Source organism: Myotis daubentonii, chromosome 2 (genome assembly GCF_963259705.1).
Source record: "Myotis daubentonii chromosome 2, mMyoDau2.1, whole genome shotgun sequence".
NCBI lineage: Eukaryota > Metazoa > Chordata > Mammalia > Chiroptera > Vespertilionidae > Myotis > Myotis daubentonii.
This window is the reverse complement of record NC_081841.1, coordinates 57,592,311-57,608,723: the sequence shown is the minus strand read 5'-3', so window position 1 is coordinate 57,608,723 and position 16,413 is coordinate 57,592,311. Positions and strand designations below refer to the sequence as shown.

Below are 16,413 nucleotides of genomic sequence, written 5' to 3'. Positions count from 1 at the left end.
TGACTGTCTCCATCTTTGTGAGTCTGACCTGAGGGGTTGGGACGTGGTGAGATAGCTTCTCTAAAGAGGAAAGTGGGAATTAACCCCTGCTTCTCTTCTTGGTCACTGTCATCACCCCTCCTCAAGATAATAGCACATAAAGCAGGGTTTTTTCTGATGCAGTTCCTTTATTAAGAAACAGTGTCATTATCAAATTCCTCCCCCAAATATATACAGATTTTATACAGCCCCTAACCCCTACTCTTATCCCTGGGGCATCCCAGGGGGCTATGGCTCCTTCTCCTGACTTCTCTGAGGGGATGGACACCCCTAGGAAATGTGGATCTGTGATGGGTGGGATTCCACACTTTAGGCACTAGAATTGAGGAATTGTGTCTCACCAGGCAGGGACCCCAGTAAGACACTCATGCTGCCCACAGCCATGTTGGGGGCTCCTGAGGGAGGTGCAGTGTGTTCAGAGCTGCCCCCCTGCTCATGGGAAGGGGGAGGACTCAGCTCCTGAGCCTCATCCAGAATAGCCACAAAGTCCAGCTGAGTGTTGTCAAGATCAAGAGAGTCCAGGGGATTACACACCTGTCCTTCAGGAGGAGGGTATAAAGCAGGGCCCCCTCCCAACCTGCCCACCTCAGGGTGCCCACAGCTGGGGTTGGTGCCCCCTGCCTTTAGGGGCCCATAGCAAGTGGGCAATGGGGGCAGAAGTCGGGGTGGTGCTGCTGCTCTATGGGAAGCTTTAGTTCCCCCCACTGCAAAGTTTTCATGGCATGGAGAATGGGTAGAATAGGAGCCTGACTTGTGATTGGGCAAGTTAGGAGGAAAGCCAGGTCCATATGTGGCCATGGGGGCCTTGGCAGGGCTTGGGCTAACCTGGGACCCTCCCAGAAACTTGGGACTCTGGTAGAGAGGTTCCTGGACTGGGGGATCTCCCCTGCCCCCACCCTCCCACAGCAGCTCCTGTTGAGACTGAACATAATTACACACAAGCTGAGCCTTGAGCTGTCCTGTGGAATGAGTGGGATGATCAAAATCCGGGCCAGGCCTGGATTCTGAAGGAAGATAATCAGGGGGTGGCTGGGGATAGGGGCCTGATGGCGGATACTGGGGAGGGGGAGGCTGGGGGTAGTGGGAGAACAGAGGCTGTGGGCATGGAGGCCCCTCATTGGGGTGGACATTGAGGCAGGGTGCCGGTCCTGTGGAGTCAGAACCCATTGGACACCCCTGTTCCGGCTTGACTTGCACATGTCCGTAATGTTCAAGACGAGGACACTGGCTGTAGGCTCCAGCTGGAGGCTTGGTGCCTGGGTACAGCCCAGAGTGGGCAGGGAACTCACCCCATGTTTCTGGGGTGGGGTCAGGATAGGAGACCTGCTGGGGACAGGGATTGTGGTTGTAGTTGGTGGGTGGACCAGGTCCAAGAGGCAGGGAGCCTGGACCTCTAGCTCCATAAGGCTCAGCTGCTGTTCCCTCAGGTCCCCTGTAACCCAGAGGATCAGCAGGTGGGAAGTCCATATAGGGGTTCAGGCCACTGTCCATCATGGAGGTCCCAACCTCTGGCTCCTCCCGTAGCCCTCTGGTATCCACAGCGACATTCTCAGTGATGCTGGGGGGCTGTGGTGAGTAGACAGAGGTTGGGAGTTGGGTATCAAAGTTCCGTCCTCCCCCTGCCACGGTAGGGTATGTGTGAACACAACCCAAGCTCTTGAACCGCTGGACCCTGGCTGGGGCCGGGTGGTCAGCAGCTCGGGCTGGGTCACTGGCCCTCCGGGTGACCCCTGCATTGGGGTTGTATCCAGGATACTCAGCTCGGCTTCTCCAGGGAGGTCCAGGGAGACCCCCCATCCGATCTAGGCTGGATGCTGCAGTGGGTGGGGTACCACCTCCTCTGGCTGAAGCATATCTTGTCCGGAACAGGTAGTGCTGGGCAGGTGTGAGGCCAGGCAGAGAGGATGCCCCGTTCTCTGGCGGGGAGCCAGGGGGAAAAGGAGAGGCCAGGGAGGAGCGGCGGCTGACAGTGTAGGCTGAGCTGACGCTGCTGGAGCTGCTGCTGCGGCGGTCAAGAGAAACTGGGGGGCCCAGACGGCGGGACACAGGGGTGCCTGCAAGTAATAGGGAGAAAAGGCAGGGTGGTCAGGAAGCCCCCTGAATCTCACCTGCCTGCCCCATGGGACAGCCTTGTGCTGGAATCCCGGGGAAAGGCTCCTTAACTCTAACCACTCAGTTCTGTCTCCCCTGTCTCCAATGCCCCTTCTAGAATCTTCTGTGTCACCAGGGGTTCCAGGCTGCTGTGAACAGTTGTACAGGTTGTACCTGGTACACTGCCCAGTTCTAGGGGACAGCATTCACCTCCCAGACTGTGTATATCACAGCAATTTTCTGATGGAAGGAAAGTGTCTTAAGCAAGGGGGGGCCTTGTTCTAGGGTACAAAGCTTCTATACTGAAGCTCTGAAGGGTGAAGTCCTCCCTCCAACCTCAAGGAAGGTCCAGATCTCAGCCCGGCAACCACCCACTCCACCCAGGTCTCACCAGTGTGGGTCAAGCTGGGCAGTTTGAGGCCCCGGGGACCCATTGGCCGGAGTTGATGTAGCTGGTCCAGCCTGAGGTTCTCAAGGCGGCGAAGAGTGGACAGACCGGTGCCAGCAATGCAAGGCCCCTCGTCCAAGCTGGACAGGTCCTCAGTGCTGCCCCCTGTGTTTCCAGTCATTTCCACACCACTGTCGGTGTTCGCCGCGCTGCCTGCTGGGGAGTGGTCACTGCTGCAGGACGACTGGGCCCCAGGACTTGGCTGTGGCTTCTGTGGGGAAGATGAAGGCTGAGGGTGGCACCCTTCCCCCTTTCCCTGAAGTTGGGGAGTGGCTGCAAGCCTGTGTCCCAGTGGCTGCTCGGGTTGAGGGGAGGCTTATAGATGTAGAGAGGGCTGAGCAGGGGAGGGAGGGGGCAAAGTAGGAGAGATGTGGATGAGCAGAGTCGAGGCTGGAGCACGGATCGCCTGGGCTCAAATTTGTCCTCTTAGTTCTATGACCTTGGGAAATTTCTCTATGCCTGAATTTCCTCATCTGAAATGGGGAAAATAAGTTCCTTTCTTGTGAAGTTGTTGTGAGGTGTGCACGAAATTATACAGGTAAAGGGCTTGGAATAATTACACTAAAATCCCTAGGTTTGGGCTAGTCCAAGGAGCCACACGGGGACACCTAGAGGACTGGCCAAGGAAGAGTGAGAGGATGGGATGGGCGAGCTGGGAGATGTCAGCGAGGCGGTGTGAGGGGGGTATGGAGGCGGAGGCCTGTCCGGGCGTCTCACCATGGCACCCTCTGGCACAGTCAGTCTACTCTCCTCCCTGACGGGGCCGCCATCCCGCTCCCTCTTGGGCTCCACTGTGGAAAGGGATGGTGCCCGAGGCAGGGGGCCGTCCCCTCGGTGCCGCTTGGTCACGTGGGCGTCAGGGCCGTGCACCGTCTTGACATGTTTCCGGAGCGAGCTGGGATCCGTGTAGCGTTTGGTGCAGCCAGGGAGCTTACACACATATGGCTTCTGTTGAGTGGAAAATGAAGACAGCAGACAAAGGTGTGAAAGTGGAAGAATTCAGAAGGAATGCAAAAAATTGGTGGCATCAAGTGAGGACGAGGGGCAAAGGGTTATGCACAGCACTCAAGGAAGGACGGAGAGTGGGGCCCATGGAGCAAAAGAAATGAGAGGATGGGGCAGAGATCAGGAAAACTGACAGCCCGGGCCTGGGAAAGGTGAAGGGTGAACCCAGGTCTGTGAAGCCTCATAAACTCAAGGGCTGAAGGGATCAGGGGTCTCCTTTAGTTAGGATGCGTCTTTTTCAAATTAGCCCTTTGACTGGTTAGAAGTGGGGGGTACTGTGGTAAGAGGGAATTCTTGGTTTCAGAAAGGCCCTCTCCGGGTGAATTACCAGGTGGGGAGAACTCACCTCTGTGGAGTGGGTGCTGGGCTAAGGGATTTCTTAAGGGGGAATCTCCCGGATAGGTGGCTTCTCAGGTGGGGAGGGTCTCTTGGGTGGGGCACTCACCTCGTTGGAGTGGGTCCGATTCTGGTGCTTGGCTCGGTCACTGGCATTGCTGAAGGCTTTACTGCAGCCCTCGTGCTCACACATGTATGGCTTCTCACCCGTGTGCGACCGCAGGTGTGTCTTCAGATTTTCGAGGCGTGAGTATGACTTCCGGCACCCCTCAAACTGGGGGATAGAAGGGTCAAAGGATAGCGCTCAGACAGAAGGACATGGGATTAGAGGAACCCTGAAACTCAAATGGGACATACATCAGAGACTATAATTTAAGATGGGAGAGCACTGGGGCTCAGGAGAATCCCCATCATGAGGGGAAGAGGGCAGACAAAAGCTGGGGCAGCAAGTAGCTGGAGGCACGCTGCCTGCAGCGACATGGAGCTGAGGCCAGAGCATCTCCTGGTCAAGCCGGGGCAGGTCTCCCTGCGTGGGGACCTTGCACTGTTTCGGGGTGGGGTGATCCGGGAGTGTCTTCTGTCCTCCATGCAGGGCTTCCCCGTTAGGCAGCGTGGTAGCACAGTGCCTAGGGCCCACAGTGCTTTCAAGGGTCCCACAGAATTGTTTTAATTTCTTGGAGAAGCAAGGAGAAATTAGCTTTTAAATCCAAGAAAGTGTTCCAGTATATAATATCAATATGTTTATCGTCATACCAACAGTCATGAAACACACATTTTTAATATCTGTTTATGGAGGAAGGGGCCCATATAGGCAGCCCCAATTTAAGGAGGACCCTGAGCTTGGGGAGAGGGAGCCTCACCGTGCACTTGTGTGGCTTCTCGCCCGTGTGTCTGCGCATGTGGACCACCAGCATGTACTGGGCTTTGAAGGGCCTCAGCTCCCTGGAGCAGCCCCCCCAGTGGCACACGAACTCCTTCCGCTCCCCGTGGATGTGCTCGCTGTTGATGTGCTGAGGGAGGAGGTGCAGAGGCTCTCTGAGGCTCTCCTACGCCTAGAGACCCAGACCTCCTTCCCTTGACCTTCCCGCCGCACCATATTCCTCCACGGCTCCACTTCACGGGCGGAGATGGTGCAGGAAGGACATGATAGCCCACATCTCAGTTCTTCCAAGTTTGTAAAACAAAGCGACATCTCCTGAGTTATTGCCTGCTCAAAAGGGCACTCAACCTCCGACCTCAATATCCTCTGACCTCCTGCCCTCAGCCTGATTCCAGTGCCCCACTCAGAATGCCCTACAGGTTCCAGCCAGCATTCCTGTTACCCCCTGGGGCTCACGTGCACCAGCTGCTCCTGGGAGTCAAATTCCTGGCTGCAGCCATCCCAGCGGCAGTCAGTCTCATACACAGATTCAGGCTCTGGCTTCTCCTCTCGCTCCATGTCTTCCCGCCCATCCAGCATCCCCAGCAGGGGATCCTAAGGCAGGAGAGGCAATCCTAGGGTCACTTGGATGACAGCTTTGTTTCACTCAGGTCCCGGAAGTAAAGCCTCCCCCACCCTTACCTGTGTGCCTGTGGAGTTGGGACTGGACATGTCACCTTCCAAGGGCTCCTCTGGACACTTGCTGACCAGCATGTCCAACTCAGACTTCAGCTTCACCAAGGGAAAAAGTGAGGGTGATGAAGGTAGAGGTGGGCTGAAGGAAGAGGGAGCCCAGCCCCGAGGGCCCCCACCCAAGCAGCCGGAACCCCTGAATTTGGTAGAGACTTCCTCCTCAGATTGCACTGGTGAACAGGATGGGCAAAGGCAGTATCTCCTAGTACAGGGGTGGGCAACCCCTGGCACTCGTGCCAAACACAGCACTCCCGTAACTTTTGCTGGCACGTGAAACCCTCTCTTATAATCTTCCATTTACAATTGTGAATCTTTGTTCTCAGTGACGAATTTTGTTAAGTCTCGTAATGGGAGTAGCCTGACGGATGAAAGTAGTAGCTCGTGCATATCTCTGAAGGTCACAAAATATAAACCTGATGTAAAATCTCTGTCATCAGTGATGCAGCAGCAAAAGTCCCACTGATAATATCAAATGGAGTCAAGGTTTTCTGTCGGACTATCAGTGTACATGTATACATTAAAAAATAAATGTATTTTTCATCATCATATACTGTGTTTTTGTCGCTCGAATGAATTTTATTATTTCTTCAAGGTTCTTCACATATGTACACCTTAAGAGATATCAAGTAGGTGTAACATGTTCTCAAAAAATTAGGGTTGGCATGCAGAATTTTGAGTCAGAGATTTTGCTGGTTTTGGCATGCACTCACAAAAAGGTTGCCCACCCCTGTCCTAGTATCTCCTTTGGAAGAGTCTGATTCAACCCCAAGAGTGAACTCCAGCACCTATATTCCTTTATTTTTCTGGTACTGAAACTTTAGTATCCCCTGTCCTTCCTTTATGTTCCCCTATTTAGCGGTTCTCAACCTGTGGGTTGCGACCCCTTTGGCGGTCGAACGACCCTTTCACAGGGGTCGCCTAAGACCATCCTGCATATCAGATATTTACATTATGATTCATAACAGTAGCAACATTACAGGTATGAAGTAGCAATGAAAATAATTTTATGGTTGGGTCACAACATGAGGAACTATATTTAAAGGGCCAGAAGGTTGAGAACCACTGCCCTATATAGTCCTCTCCCCTTGAGCTGAGGCAAATAGGTAATAATATGAGGGCTCTCACCTGGCAGGTTGGCAGGGGTCCCCGGGACTGAGGATGTGGCATCATCGCCCCCTGGGTGGGGTCATGGGGACCGCAGGGCTGGACCCCGAAGGATGGTGAGGTCCCTTTTTGGTGATTCATCTGGGGTGGGAATCCCAGAGATGGGCTGAGGAGGAGGGGGGGAGTGGTTACTTAGGACTGTCACCTCAGAAAGTCTCAGAAGTTCTGGGGCTATGCAAGGGGGCCTGGAAGACAGTATGGGAAGTGGCTGAGGCAGTCCTGGGGAGGAACTGAGGAGGGCTCCAATGCTTTAGACATTATAAGGATTCAAATAGGGTCAGGCAGTTTGGAGGGCTTGAGGCTTTTGATAGGGCTTGTTTGGGAGGGTCTTTTGGGGCCTCTTAGCCCGAAGCTGTCGCACCTCATAGTGCTGATAGAGAGGTGACCATAGGAGCCCCCCGGAGAGGCACAGTGTGAGTTGATGAAGGCCACGAGGGAGCTGGGCGAGGTTCGGATAACTGTCTGCAGGTCCAGGCTGGCATCTGACAGAGGTGAGATGGAGAGTGCCCGCTTCTTGGTCAATTTGACTGCACTCCGGGGAGGAGGAAAGAGTGGGGCTGGCCAGGAAACAAGGGAGATAGATATGATAAAGTGGCATGCCTTTCCATGCACCCAACCCATGCATCCTAACTCGAAAACGCACACACACACACACAAACACACGTGACTCTGCCTTGCCCTATTGACCCCATCTGTGACCTCTTAATCATGCTCTGATCCCTCAAGCCCATCTCCAAGCGTTTTCTTTTCCAAGATAGATCCTCTGCCCTCCCACGGTTTCCCTCGAGACAAGTCGCGGAGGGGCAGAAAGGAGAGATGTTGCCCGAGGCCTCACCCTCGGTGCAGCTGTTGGTCTCTCTGGCTGGCCCATAACTGTGGGGGCCAGACATGAGGTTGGCCTGGTGGCAGAAGGGCAGACCAGACAGTCCTAGAAAAGAGAGACAAGTACAATGGCGGACACACAAGGCTTCACTAGAAACCCCAAGCAAGGCCTGGCCCCATATTCCAAGCCCACATTTCATAGGGCCTCAAATCTTTTTGTAGATAGGAAACTGTCAAGGGGTAGGAGACAGAAGAGGGATCCCTGGGACTGGTGGGAAATCTGCCAGTCCTCACGGCCCAGCGATGGGTATATGCACTGACCTTCTGTCCCCATGCTGGGGGGCCCCTGGCTGGGGAGGGGCCTGAGACAGCAGGGCTCGCCATAGCTACTAACTGGCGGTGGGGTCATCGAGTTGAACATGGTGTCTCAGAGGAAGGCGTGGGAACACTGCAGAAGGGGAAGGGAGATCGGCAAGTTATGACGGTGGGAGGAAAACAGGGAAGGTCAGATAACTAACTCTAACCTGGGCAGAGCTTCCCCTGTGCTCCCAGCCCCCTCCAGGACATCTGCCACAGGAAATCAGGTTGAAATGAGCATCCCTCAGGTAAGGAGAGAAGTCCCAAAGAGGCAGGGGCAGCCTTGGCGGTTTTTGTGGGAACTGGGTGGCAGCTTTGCCTGGGTGGTCTGTGTGTGTAGGGGAGAGTGTTGTGGACTAATTGTGCCTATGAGAGCTTCAAGTGATTTTACTACCATGGAACCTTTATTACTTCTTGCTCTGACCATGGGCCAGCTTTGAGGAGTGGGCTGAGACTCATGCCGAGCGTCTGGCTTCAGCATTGGGCTGGCGGGTCAGCCTGAGCCTTTCCCTTCCCTTCATTGGTTACTGGTCAGGGACAGCCCGCCTCAATCTCTCCAGCGTCCAGCAGAGGGAGCCCTCGCCACAGCCCAGACAGGCTGGCTGGGCCGGGAGGAAGCACGGATGACCTGCCCTTTTCTCTCTAGTCCAGAGCAAAACACCGTAGAACGGGATAAGGTTTCTGAAGGGAGCCTCCCGGGTCCGCTGCTTACAAAGGATGGAAGTTGGTGTTGTTCTGGGGTGGTTTGAATCTGGGCACCCCCCTAACGCTTTTGATCTGTTTGGGGGAACAGGTAAGGGACTGTGAGGGAAGTCTTTGGGAGAATTAAAAAAAAAAACACAAAGTCATTATCCATTAGGATTAGTGAGGGAGGACAGGGAGCCGCTGTCCGCTTTTCTCCTCAAACTCCAGTTTTTACTCCACCCCGTGTTTTCCGATCTCCCGGGACTGAGGGTGGGGTGGGGCGGGGTAGGGTGGAGAACGAACGGGAGCGGGCCGGCCGGCGCGGTGGGTGATCCCGGGATGCTGGGATTTAGGGTGAGGGCGGGGTAAGTTGGGGAGCGGAACCCGGACCCCATGACCCAGTCCGAGCTCCGCAGCCTGGACTGTACTCTTTCAAAGTCCTCCTTTCCTATCGGAGATCTGGATCCCGCATCCAAGACCTCCCAACTCGACCTTGGCACGAGGGGGGGGGGGGCACAGCTGGCTGGCAGCTGGATCGGGGGACACTTCTCCCGCCTCCTTCTATGACTCATTCAGGGGAAGAAGGCGGGGGCTCGCAAACGACCCCCCAACACTAAAGAGACGCCCCCCGAACATGCCTACTAGGTCATCTTTCTGCCCCACTGCCCAGCCGCAGGGGTGCAGCCGCGATGGAAATGGGGCGACATCCCTCCTCGCCCACGCGTGCCAGGGCCCACCCACGACTCCCCTTCACATTAGTGAAAGGAAAATTTTGCCAACTTTTCCGGCTTCAGTTAAGTTTTCCTGGGGTGTGGATGAGAGCACAGGATGGGGCAGGAAGCTGGCTCTAGGGTTCTCCACCTGGAGCCCTGAATCATCTTGTGTGTCTCCCTATTTTCCAGAGTCCCTCTCGCACCCCCGCTCCCCAACTCCCAGGAGCCGGCCCCTCCCCCTTCTCCCGGTCCCGCCTTCTCCGCCCCCGTGCCTCCTCGGCCCACCCAAGTCGCCGCCGCAGGCTCTGGCTGCAGACGGCTCCGCTTCCCCCGCCCGCCCGGGAGCCCAGTCGAGCGAGCCGCAGTGAAGGGGGGAGTGTTGAGAGGCGGGACACATTTTTCCCTCCTCCCCTCAGCGCATCCAGAAAGCTGGCAGGGGCGCCCGGTGTGTGGGGGCCACTGTTGGAGGGGGGGGGGGTGTCCCAGTGGCAAGGTGGAAAAGAAGGAATCCAGAAAGTACAGGGAGAGAAAGTGGGTAAATAAAAGAAGGTGTGTGTGGGCAGAAGAGCCAGCAGGACACTTAGGTTTCTGGGTATCCCAGCTGGCTGCCCAAGGGTTAACTCCAGCGGACCCCCGGGAACCCCCAGAGTGACGTAAAGGGCGGGGTCTGAGCCGCCTGGCGGGGATGCCGGGGAGATAATGGGGGAGGGGGTCTGGACCCCGCCCCCCTAGGGAAAACCACTCGAACTCCGGCCCTTACAACTCCCCCAGGAAATCGCCCCGCCTTCCTCCTCTACCCGACAGTAAAGATCTATCCTAGGAAGACCCCAGTTCTCCAGCCCCCTAAAATCCCCATTTCTCGGCCTCTATGGGATCCCCTTTCCCTAATCCTGTCCCCAAAGCTAGCTGCACAGGGCGGATTGTTTCGGGGTCACGGGTCCTGAAAGAGGCTTCAGAGCGGCGAGCGAGGGCAGGCAGGGTGGTCTGAGCCAGAGGAGGGGCCTGGTCCAGCTCCCGTTTGGGAGGGGGACCCACAGGGAAGCACCGGCAGGCAGGGGCTAGCGGTCCCGCCCAGTCCCAGTAGGGGTCTCCCTGCCGCTGGCCCCAGCTGTCCCGGTGGTCCCGAGGTCAGAGGGTCAAGACAAGGGCTCCTGGGCTCCTCCTTAGCACCCTGCCCACAACCCTTGGGACGCGGGGGTCCAAAGTCCTTGGGGAGTCTTTCTAGGGCCTAAACTAGACACTGGTCCCTCCAGCCCCCTTCCTTGTCCAGAAGACACTCCTTTTCCAAAAACACATGCACCAGCAAGCACATCTGTCACAAGACAGGTCAGGGGTTCTAGCCCAGCCGTCCCCCCCCCCCCGTGGGTTTGTCACCTCACACACAGCCATCCCCACCCCACCTAGGTTCTCTCCTTAGCTGTCCCCTCCTTTCAGAACACTGACGTCTTCCAGCCACGCTCAGACGCACCTGGAGTTCCCTCTCTACCTTGCAGACCTCCAGCCTCTTCATCCCAACCTCATGAAAGCGAGATGTTTCTAACGTATGGGAGAGGCAGAGACAGACAAAGAGATACACAGTTGCCTGAGACAGACACACAGACTGTCAGAAGAAAAAAAGAAACAGGAACGGGAGATAGAAATGAAAAAAATTCTCCAAACGCTCTACGGTCTCACCCCAGGCTCTCCCACCCCAGTTTTGCCGCGGTGCCCCCGTCCTCTTGGCTGGGCAGAGTCCCTCACAAGCAGAGCATCCCCTCAGGCCCCCTCCCCCACCTCTCCCAGGTGGTCCCCCGCCTGCCCCCCCTTCTCACCTCTGTCTGGGCGCTGGGCTCGGGATGCGCGGTCCAGGGCTGGAGTCTGGGCTGGGGGGTGCGGTGGGAAGGGGGGGCGGACGGGGCCACTGCAGCGCAGCCTCAGTGCCACCCCCACCCCCCCTAACCTGGCCCCCAGCCCTCCCGCCGGCCCAGCCCGCCGGGCCGCGAGCCGGGACCACCCGCGAGAAGCGCAAACTTTTTTTTTCCCTAATGCAAAAACTTTTTCTCGCTCCAGCCGCTGGCGCGCCGCCGCTCTTCCCGCTTGCCCTTCACCTCCCTCCTATTTCCCTCCCTCTTGCCGTTCTGTAGGATGAGGCGGGGTAGCTGGAAGCAAGAGAGGGGGTGCCGGGCTTATTGCACCCCCAGGACCCCCAGGATCCTCCCCCTCCCTTGAGGGACCCTATGCTCCCCCCCCCCCCGGCCGAACACGCTGCTGGTGGTGGGCAGTAAATCCCGGCATGGATCCTTGGATCGGCTGTCCACGAAGAGGCCCTGAACCAGTACCAGAAATATATTGCAGGACGGGAAGAGGGCGACGAAAAAGTTCATTCCAGAAAGATGATGTTGGAGGTAGGGGCTTCGACTTTGGTCGGTGCTAAAGGAGCACCATCCTGCGGTCTCTCGGCTGTCCTCACTCTTTGGATGGAACACGAAAGAGTTGGGACGGAGTTGGGGGATTTGTTGGAAACAGGATTGTGACAGCCTTGGGTTGGGGGCCCTGAGCGTAAGGTGAGGGTTCTATGGAGCATAAGAGGAACGGAGGCTGAGGCAATGGGTGCAGAGTGTGTGGACACAAGGTTACTAGGGAACCCTAGCACGGAGGCACTGTTCCCGAGGAACCCCGGTTCTCCTTGTTCTCGAAGCTCTGGGGACTGCGGCCACCTCCGCACCTCTTCGCTGTCCGCTCTCTTTCTGCTCTTCCAGGCTCTCTGCTCCCTCTGCTGGCCTTTTTGGCATATGACACCCCCCTGGAGTCTTGGAGGCAGAGGAAACTTGGGAAGCCAAAGGAATAGGGTTTACAGATCCCCACCAAAGCCCAGTTAGGAGTCCAGGGAGGGGGTTGTATGAGCCCCCAAAACCGGACTGGCAGAGGCTGCTAGTGCAGAGCGGTAGTGTCTAATAGTGTCTCTTTGGATTTGTGTTGCCATGGTGATCAGATGCAGGGAAAGTGTCAGCTATTTCACTCTCTCTGACCTTTCTTTATGAGAAAGGGGTGAAAGCATGGTGGGGGGTGGGGTGGCGGGTGGGGGGGAGGTCCATTTTCTGTTACCCTACAGACAGACCTCCCACATCCTAACTCTGCTTCCAAGAACCACTTCCTTGGGGCTGGAGGGTTAGAAGGCTAACTGTTCAGTCTGAGGGTCAAGGGGAAAAGGGGAAACTAGGAAGTGATCTGAGGCCAGCGCATATAGATAGTAGCTGTGAGGTACAGCTAGGAGCGTATTTGAGCCCCCTCCCCCATGTTTCTCTGACCCAGACACCAGTTATACCCAGAGGGTCAAGCACGAGGACCAGAGGTCCCTGAAGAAGAAGGGATCCTGTTCATGCTCCTGTCTCAGCCATGTGCCCCACCCTCCAGGGTAGTTCCTTTAGGGTACACTGCGTTCTCCTCCCCACACTGCTTTCTCCAGATCAGCGATTCTCAAATATTTGGTTTCGAGACCACTTTACACTCTTTAAGTTTATCAAGCTGTTGTTTATGTGGTTTGTATCAATTTACCATATTAGAAATTAAAACTGAAAAAAGTTTGTAACACAAGAATACACAAGCACACATCCCATTAACAATGTCAGAAAGATGACGTAATCGCATGTCACCAGCCTCTGGAAAACACTGAATACTTTTGAGATCATGAAAATAAAAAGGCAAACATCTTAGTATTATTATGAAACTAGTTGTGACCCTGTGGACACCCCTGAAAGGGTCTCAGGAACCTCCCAGGGGTCCCCAGACCACACCTTGAGAACCATGGCTCTGGCCCATCACCCCAGCCCTTTATGACTCACACTGGTTGATTTTTCTTCTTCATTTTTACTAGGAAAGTATAAATGTTTGTTTCCCCAGTGGGTCCTGCCTCTCACTGGGAAAAGCCAAGGAACTTCTCAGGCTCAGCACTCTCCTCTCCTGACACCCATTTCTGGGGCTCTGCTAAACACCTTCCTCAGCCCTTGCCCATCTCCTTCTTGACCCTCCCTTAAAGCACTTCCACAGTCCGACCCCTGGCCAGCCTGTTTCCCCTGCCCCAAGTCTGCTGGATCCTCAGTCTGCTTCTTTCTGCTCTCACTTGAGGACTTTCTCTTCTCGGGAGAGACTAAGTCATTTTCTCTGCCTGCTGCTCCCCTCCCTCCTTCCCTCCCTCCCTCCCTTGCCGCTGCTATTTTCTCATAGGGCAGGAAACCATGCTTTCTGGGTAGGTTCCTTCAGAGGACACACTTTCCCCAGCTCCCCACACATCAACCAGCCTGGAATAGACCAGCGTCTGGCTAGGAAAGTGTCCATTTGGGTCCCAGAGAGGTCAACTCAGTCATACTGCCAGGTGGGCCATTGGGTGGTGGTGCAGAACGGGAATCTGATGCCTCCAGCCACAGATGCCCTTTGCCTGGAAACCCCCAACTTGATATCTTTACTTCAACCCCCAGAGCCTCTTGCTAGCTGCAGCCACAGGCCTCCACCACCATATCTGGCACATCTGTCTTGACCACATTACCATCGCGGTTCAGGTAGAGGAGAGAGAGAGGCCTCCGGGCAGTAGGGACACAGCAGGAGGTACCCAAGGGCCAAGGGTTGTTGGCCTTGAGGAGGCTGAAGACAGCAGAATGGAAGGAGGCAGCAATGCCCGGGCTGCCAGCCAGGTGGGAGGGGCACTGCCCACTGCAGTAATTCAGCTGGTACCCCTCAGGCTGCAGGATCCAGTCCCTCCATCCCAGTTCCTGGAAGTCTACATAATGGTCTCGCCGACAACATAAGGGGGTCTCAGGTTCACAGGTGGGGGTCCTCCTCCTGACTCGGCCTGCTCCCTGCTCACTGGGACGGGTCTTAAGCTCCAGGAAGGGCCGCTGGTTTCCCTCTGTGTCCAGGAGGCGCTGAGCTTGTCCGGCAAGTGTGCTGTTGCCTTCTAGGGGACTGCAGTCCAGTTGGAGCCTCAGGACACGAGACTCCTCACCCCTCAAGCCACTAGAGGGCAGAGTCAGGGCATGCCAGCCAGGGCTTGTAATGTGGTGCTCAGCCAGGAAGGTGCCGGACCCTCTGTGCCTCCTCCTTGTGCCCCATCGAAAGATCTTCAAGGGAAGAGTGCCAGGAAGGGCGGGGAGTACATGAAGCCATAGGCGCGCGTGGAACAGCTGGTGGGACCGAGGAGTGGACAGGTGGAAGGTGAGCATGGAGCTGCAGGTTGAAGTGGAGGAGTCTGCCAGAAAGATGGAGAAAGGACTGAGGGACTGAGCAGAAACGGGGCTCTCCTCCGAGACTCCTGCAAGCCCTGCCCACTGCTCTCCCCAGCACCCACCTTCAGAAGAAACAGGGACTGTCTAGCATTGTCTGCACCCAGTCCCTGCCCCAACTTCTCCTCCTCCCCCCACGCCCTGCTCTGCCTGCCTTGTCTGCCAGCCTCCCTTGCTGCCTCCCTTTCCCTGCCTGCTTTCTGCCTCTCTCTCTCTCTCTCTCTCACCCACCTGTGGTGGTAGCAAAGCTGATGACCTCCTCCCCTTTCGTCGAAGCCACACTTCCCTGCTGCAGTCTCTGGAGAGCTCTGCTCAGTGCTGCCTGGGGTGGAGGGTTAGTTATCCTGGGACGACCGGTCAGGTGCAGCCCCTCCAGGATTTGCTGCTTGGCCAGCTCTAGGACCAGCGCTCGTTCTGCTTGGGGTGCCAGGGTGGGGCCCCCACAGGAGGGACACACAGACCTTGTCTCCTGTGCCCACGCCAGTGCCCACAGCAGCACCAGCCGGAGCTGGACACCAGGGAGCCCCATGTTCCTGGTGAATGGCCCTGTGTCGAAACGGGAGCTTCGGATGGCAGTTCTCCTGCTGTTGAGTCTGATTGCACGGAGGCCAAAGAGGGCACAGCAGCGGCAGACAGCGGTGCCACACCTACCCTCAGCCAGGGGTAGAGCCACCTGTCTTCTGCTGCCTGGTAGAGGGTGGACGGTCTGATGGGTAGCTGTGTTTAGCACAGTCTGCCAATTTGACCCTCACAGCTCATGTCTGGCTACTGACTGGGGCCTCTTTAGAGCCTGCAGCCTGGGGCTCCCTCACCTTGTGGTCAGCCAGCAGGCTCTCTTCTGAGCACCAGATTGGCCAGCTCTGCTGCCCATCAAGCCCCTGCAGGGGGTGGATGTCCCCCCCCCCCCCCCCCGGAGCTCAGGTTTCACCATCTGGCCCTGGTCACTGAGCTTGAGGTGGGGGTATGGGTGGGGGCAATGTGGACACGCATGATGCAAGAAAGAGGATGATTTCACATGGTCAGCCCTCAAGGTCTGGGGCTTGGGGGAGGGAACTCCATATAGCAAGGTGGGGAAGGGCAATTTCCCCGCATCCCTTCGGCCTTTCTAGCTCGCTCTTTGGCCTCTGCTGCAGCAGTTGCTATGATGCAGCTGCGAGTTCCAGTGGTTATTTCCCTGGGGTCTCTGGGCTAGAAGGACACCTCTGGTTTCTATTTTTAGCAATGGGCCTGGTACAGGGGCGGGAGGTTGGCAGGTGGGGGCGGGGGGAGCAGAGTCCTTTTGCCCAGGCCCAGCTGGCAGTGCCATGGGACACAGAAGTCACTCCCTGACCCTGCCTGTGCTGGCTGCCCAGAGTCCAGTTGGACTGGAGCACACGTGGAAGAGGGCAGGGGCAGGGGATTGGCATGTTACTGTGATGTCTGGGGAAACCCAGAGAGGTGGGGGCGGTGGGGTTGATGCAATCTTACAGCAGGGCAGAGTCCACCAAGGCTGGCAGAGGGCATGGGACTTGGGGGGGGGGCCTGTACCCAGCTGCTGGTTCTCTTTCAGGGGACCGTGAGAGTTGCTTAAACGTGGGACATCCTAGAAGTGGTGCCAGGTCTCTGTTAACGGGGATGAGAAACGGATGGTTTAGGACTTGTAAGAGTAGAGCAAACAAAAAGTGCAGCAACCTTAGTTCCATCCCAGCCCTCCTTATCTCCCTCCCTCACTGACTGTAAATGGAAGGGCCAGGCCCCTCCACCTTGAACCTATGAGGGAAGGCCTCATGCTAGTCTTTCTCCTTATGCCCCAGTTTCTTCAAGAAGAGGGAGGAAGTGAGTATGATTTGGAAGTGTGCCCCCACCCCATTTTATTCATCTCCCCACTATTTAGCGGGGGTGTGGTGG

The 16,413-nt window shown here is 56.4% G+C and overlaps 2 protein-coding genes across 3 annotated transcripts; both read right to left on the bottom strand.

The window, feature by feature from the left end:
* Nucleotides 1-338: 338 nt before the first annotated feature.
* Nucleotides 339-11,437, bottom strand: GLI1 (GLI family zinc finger 1). Of its 2 annotated transcripts, none has more exons than XM_059683361.1 (12): nt 11,083-11,437; nt 7,839-7,965; nt 7,531-7,623; nt 7,057-7,252; nt 6,657-6,801; nt 5,481-5,570; nt 5,256-5,393; nt 4,780-4,929; nt 4,029-4,193; nt 3,296-3,526; nt 2,522-2,789; nt 339-2,093 (listed from the first exon to the last, which is right to left on the bottom strand). In XM_059683361.1, the coding sequence occupies exons 2-12, from the start codon at nt 7,936-7,938 to the stop codon at nt 349-351; spliced, it is 3,321 nt and encodes a 1,106-aa protein (XP_059539344.1). In that variant the 5' UTR covers nt 7,939-7,965; nt 11,083-11,437; the 3' UTR covers nt 339-348. The 2 variants fall into 2 exon arrangements, with proteins under 2 accessions (XP_059539344.1, XP_059539345.1); XM_059683362.1 differs by lacking the exon at nt 11,083-11,437 and adding an exon at nt 10,740-10,821.
* Nucleotides 11,438-12,755: 1,318 nt separating this feature from the next.
* On the bottom strand, nt 12,756-15,328 carry INHBE (inhibin subunit beta E). The gene is made up of 2 exons (XM_059683360.1): nt 14,758-15,328; nt 12,756-14,492 (listed from the first exon to the last, which is right to left on the bottom strand). The coding sequence occupies exons 1-2, from the start codon at nt 15,053-15,055 to the stop codon at nt 13,735-13,737; spliced, it is 1,056 nt and encodes a 351-aa protein (XP_059539343.1). The 5' UTR covers nt 15,056-15,328; the 3' UTR covers nt 12,756-13,734.
* Nucleotides 15,329-16,413: the final 1,085 nt, after the last annotated feature.

Coding starts and splice junctions, on each gene's coding strand:
- GLI1 (XM_059683361.1), bottom strand. CDS start 7,938: ATGTTCAACTCGATGACCCCACCGCCAGTTAGTAGCTATGGCGAGCCC. Junction 7,253..7,530: donor GACCAACAGCTGCACCGAGG/GTGAGGCCTCGG, acceptor TTTCCTGGCCAG/CCCCACTCTTTCCTCCTCCC. Junction 2,094..2,521: donor GCCCAGCTTGACCCACACTG/GTGAGACCTGGG, acceptor TATTACTTGCAG/GCACCCCTGTGTCCCGCCGT.
- INHBE (XM_059683360.1), bottom strand. CDS start 15,055: ATGGGGCTCCCTGGTGTCCAGCTCCGGCTGGTGCTGCTGTGGGCACTG. Junction 14,493..14,757: donor CAGCTTTGCTACCACCACAG/GTGGGTGAGAGA, acceptor TCTTTCTGGCAG/ACTCCTCCACTTCAACCTGC.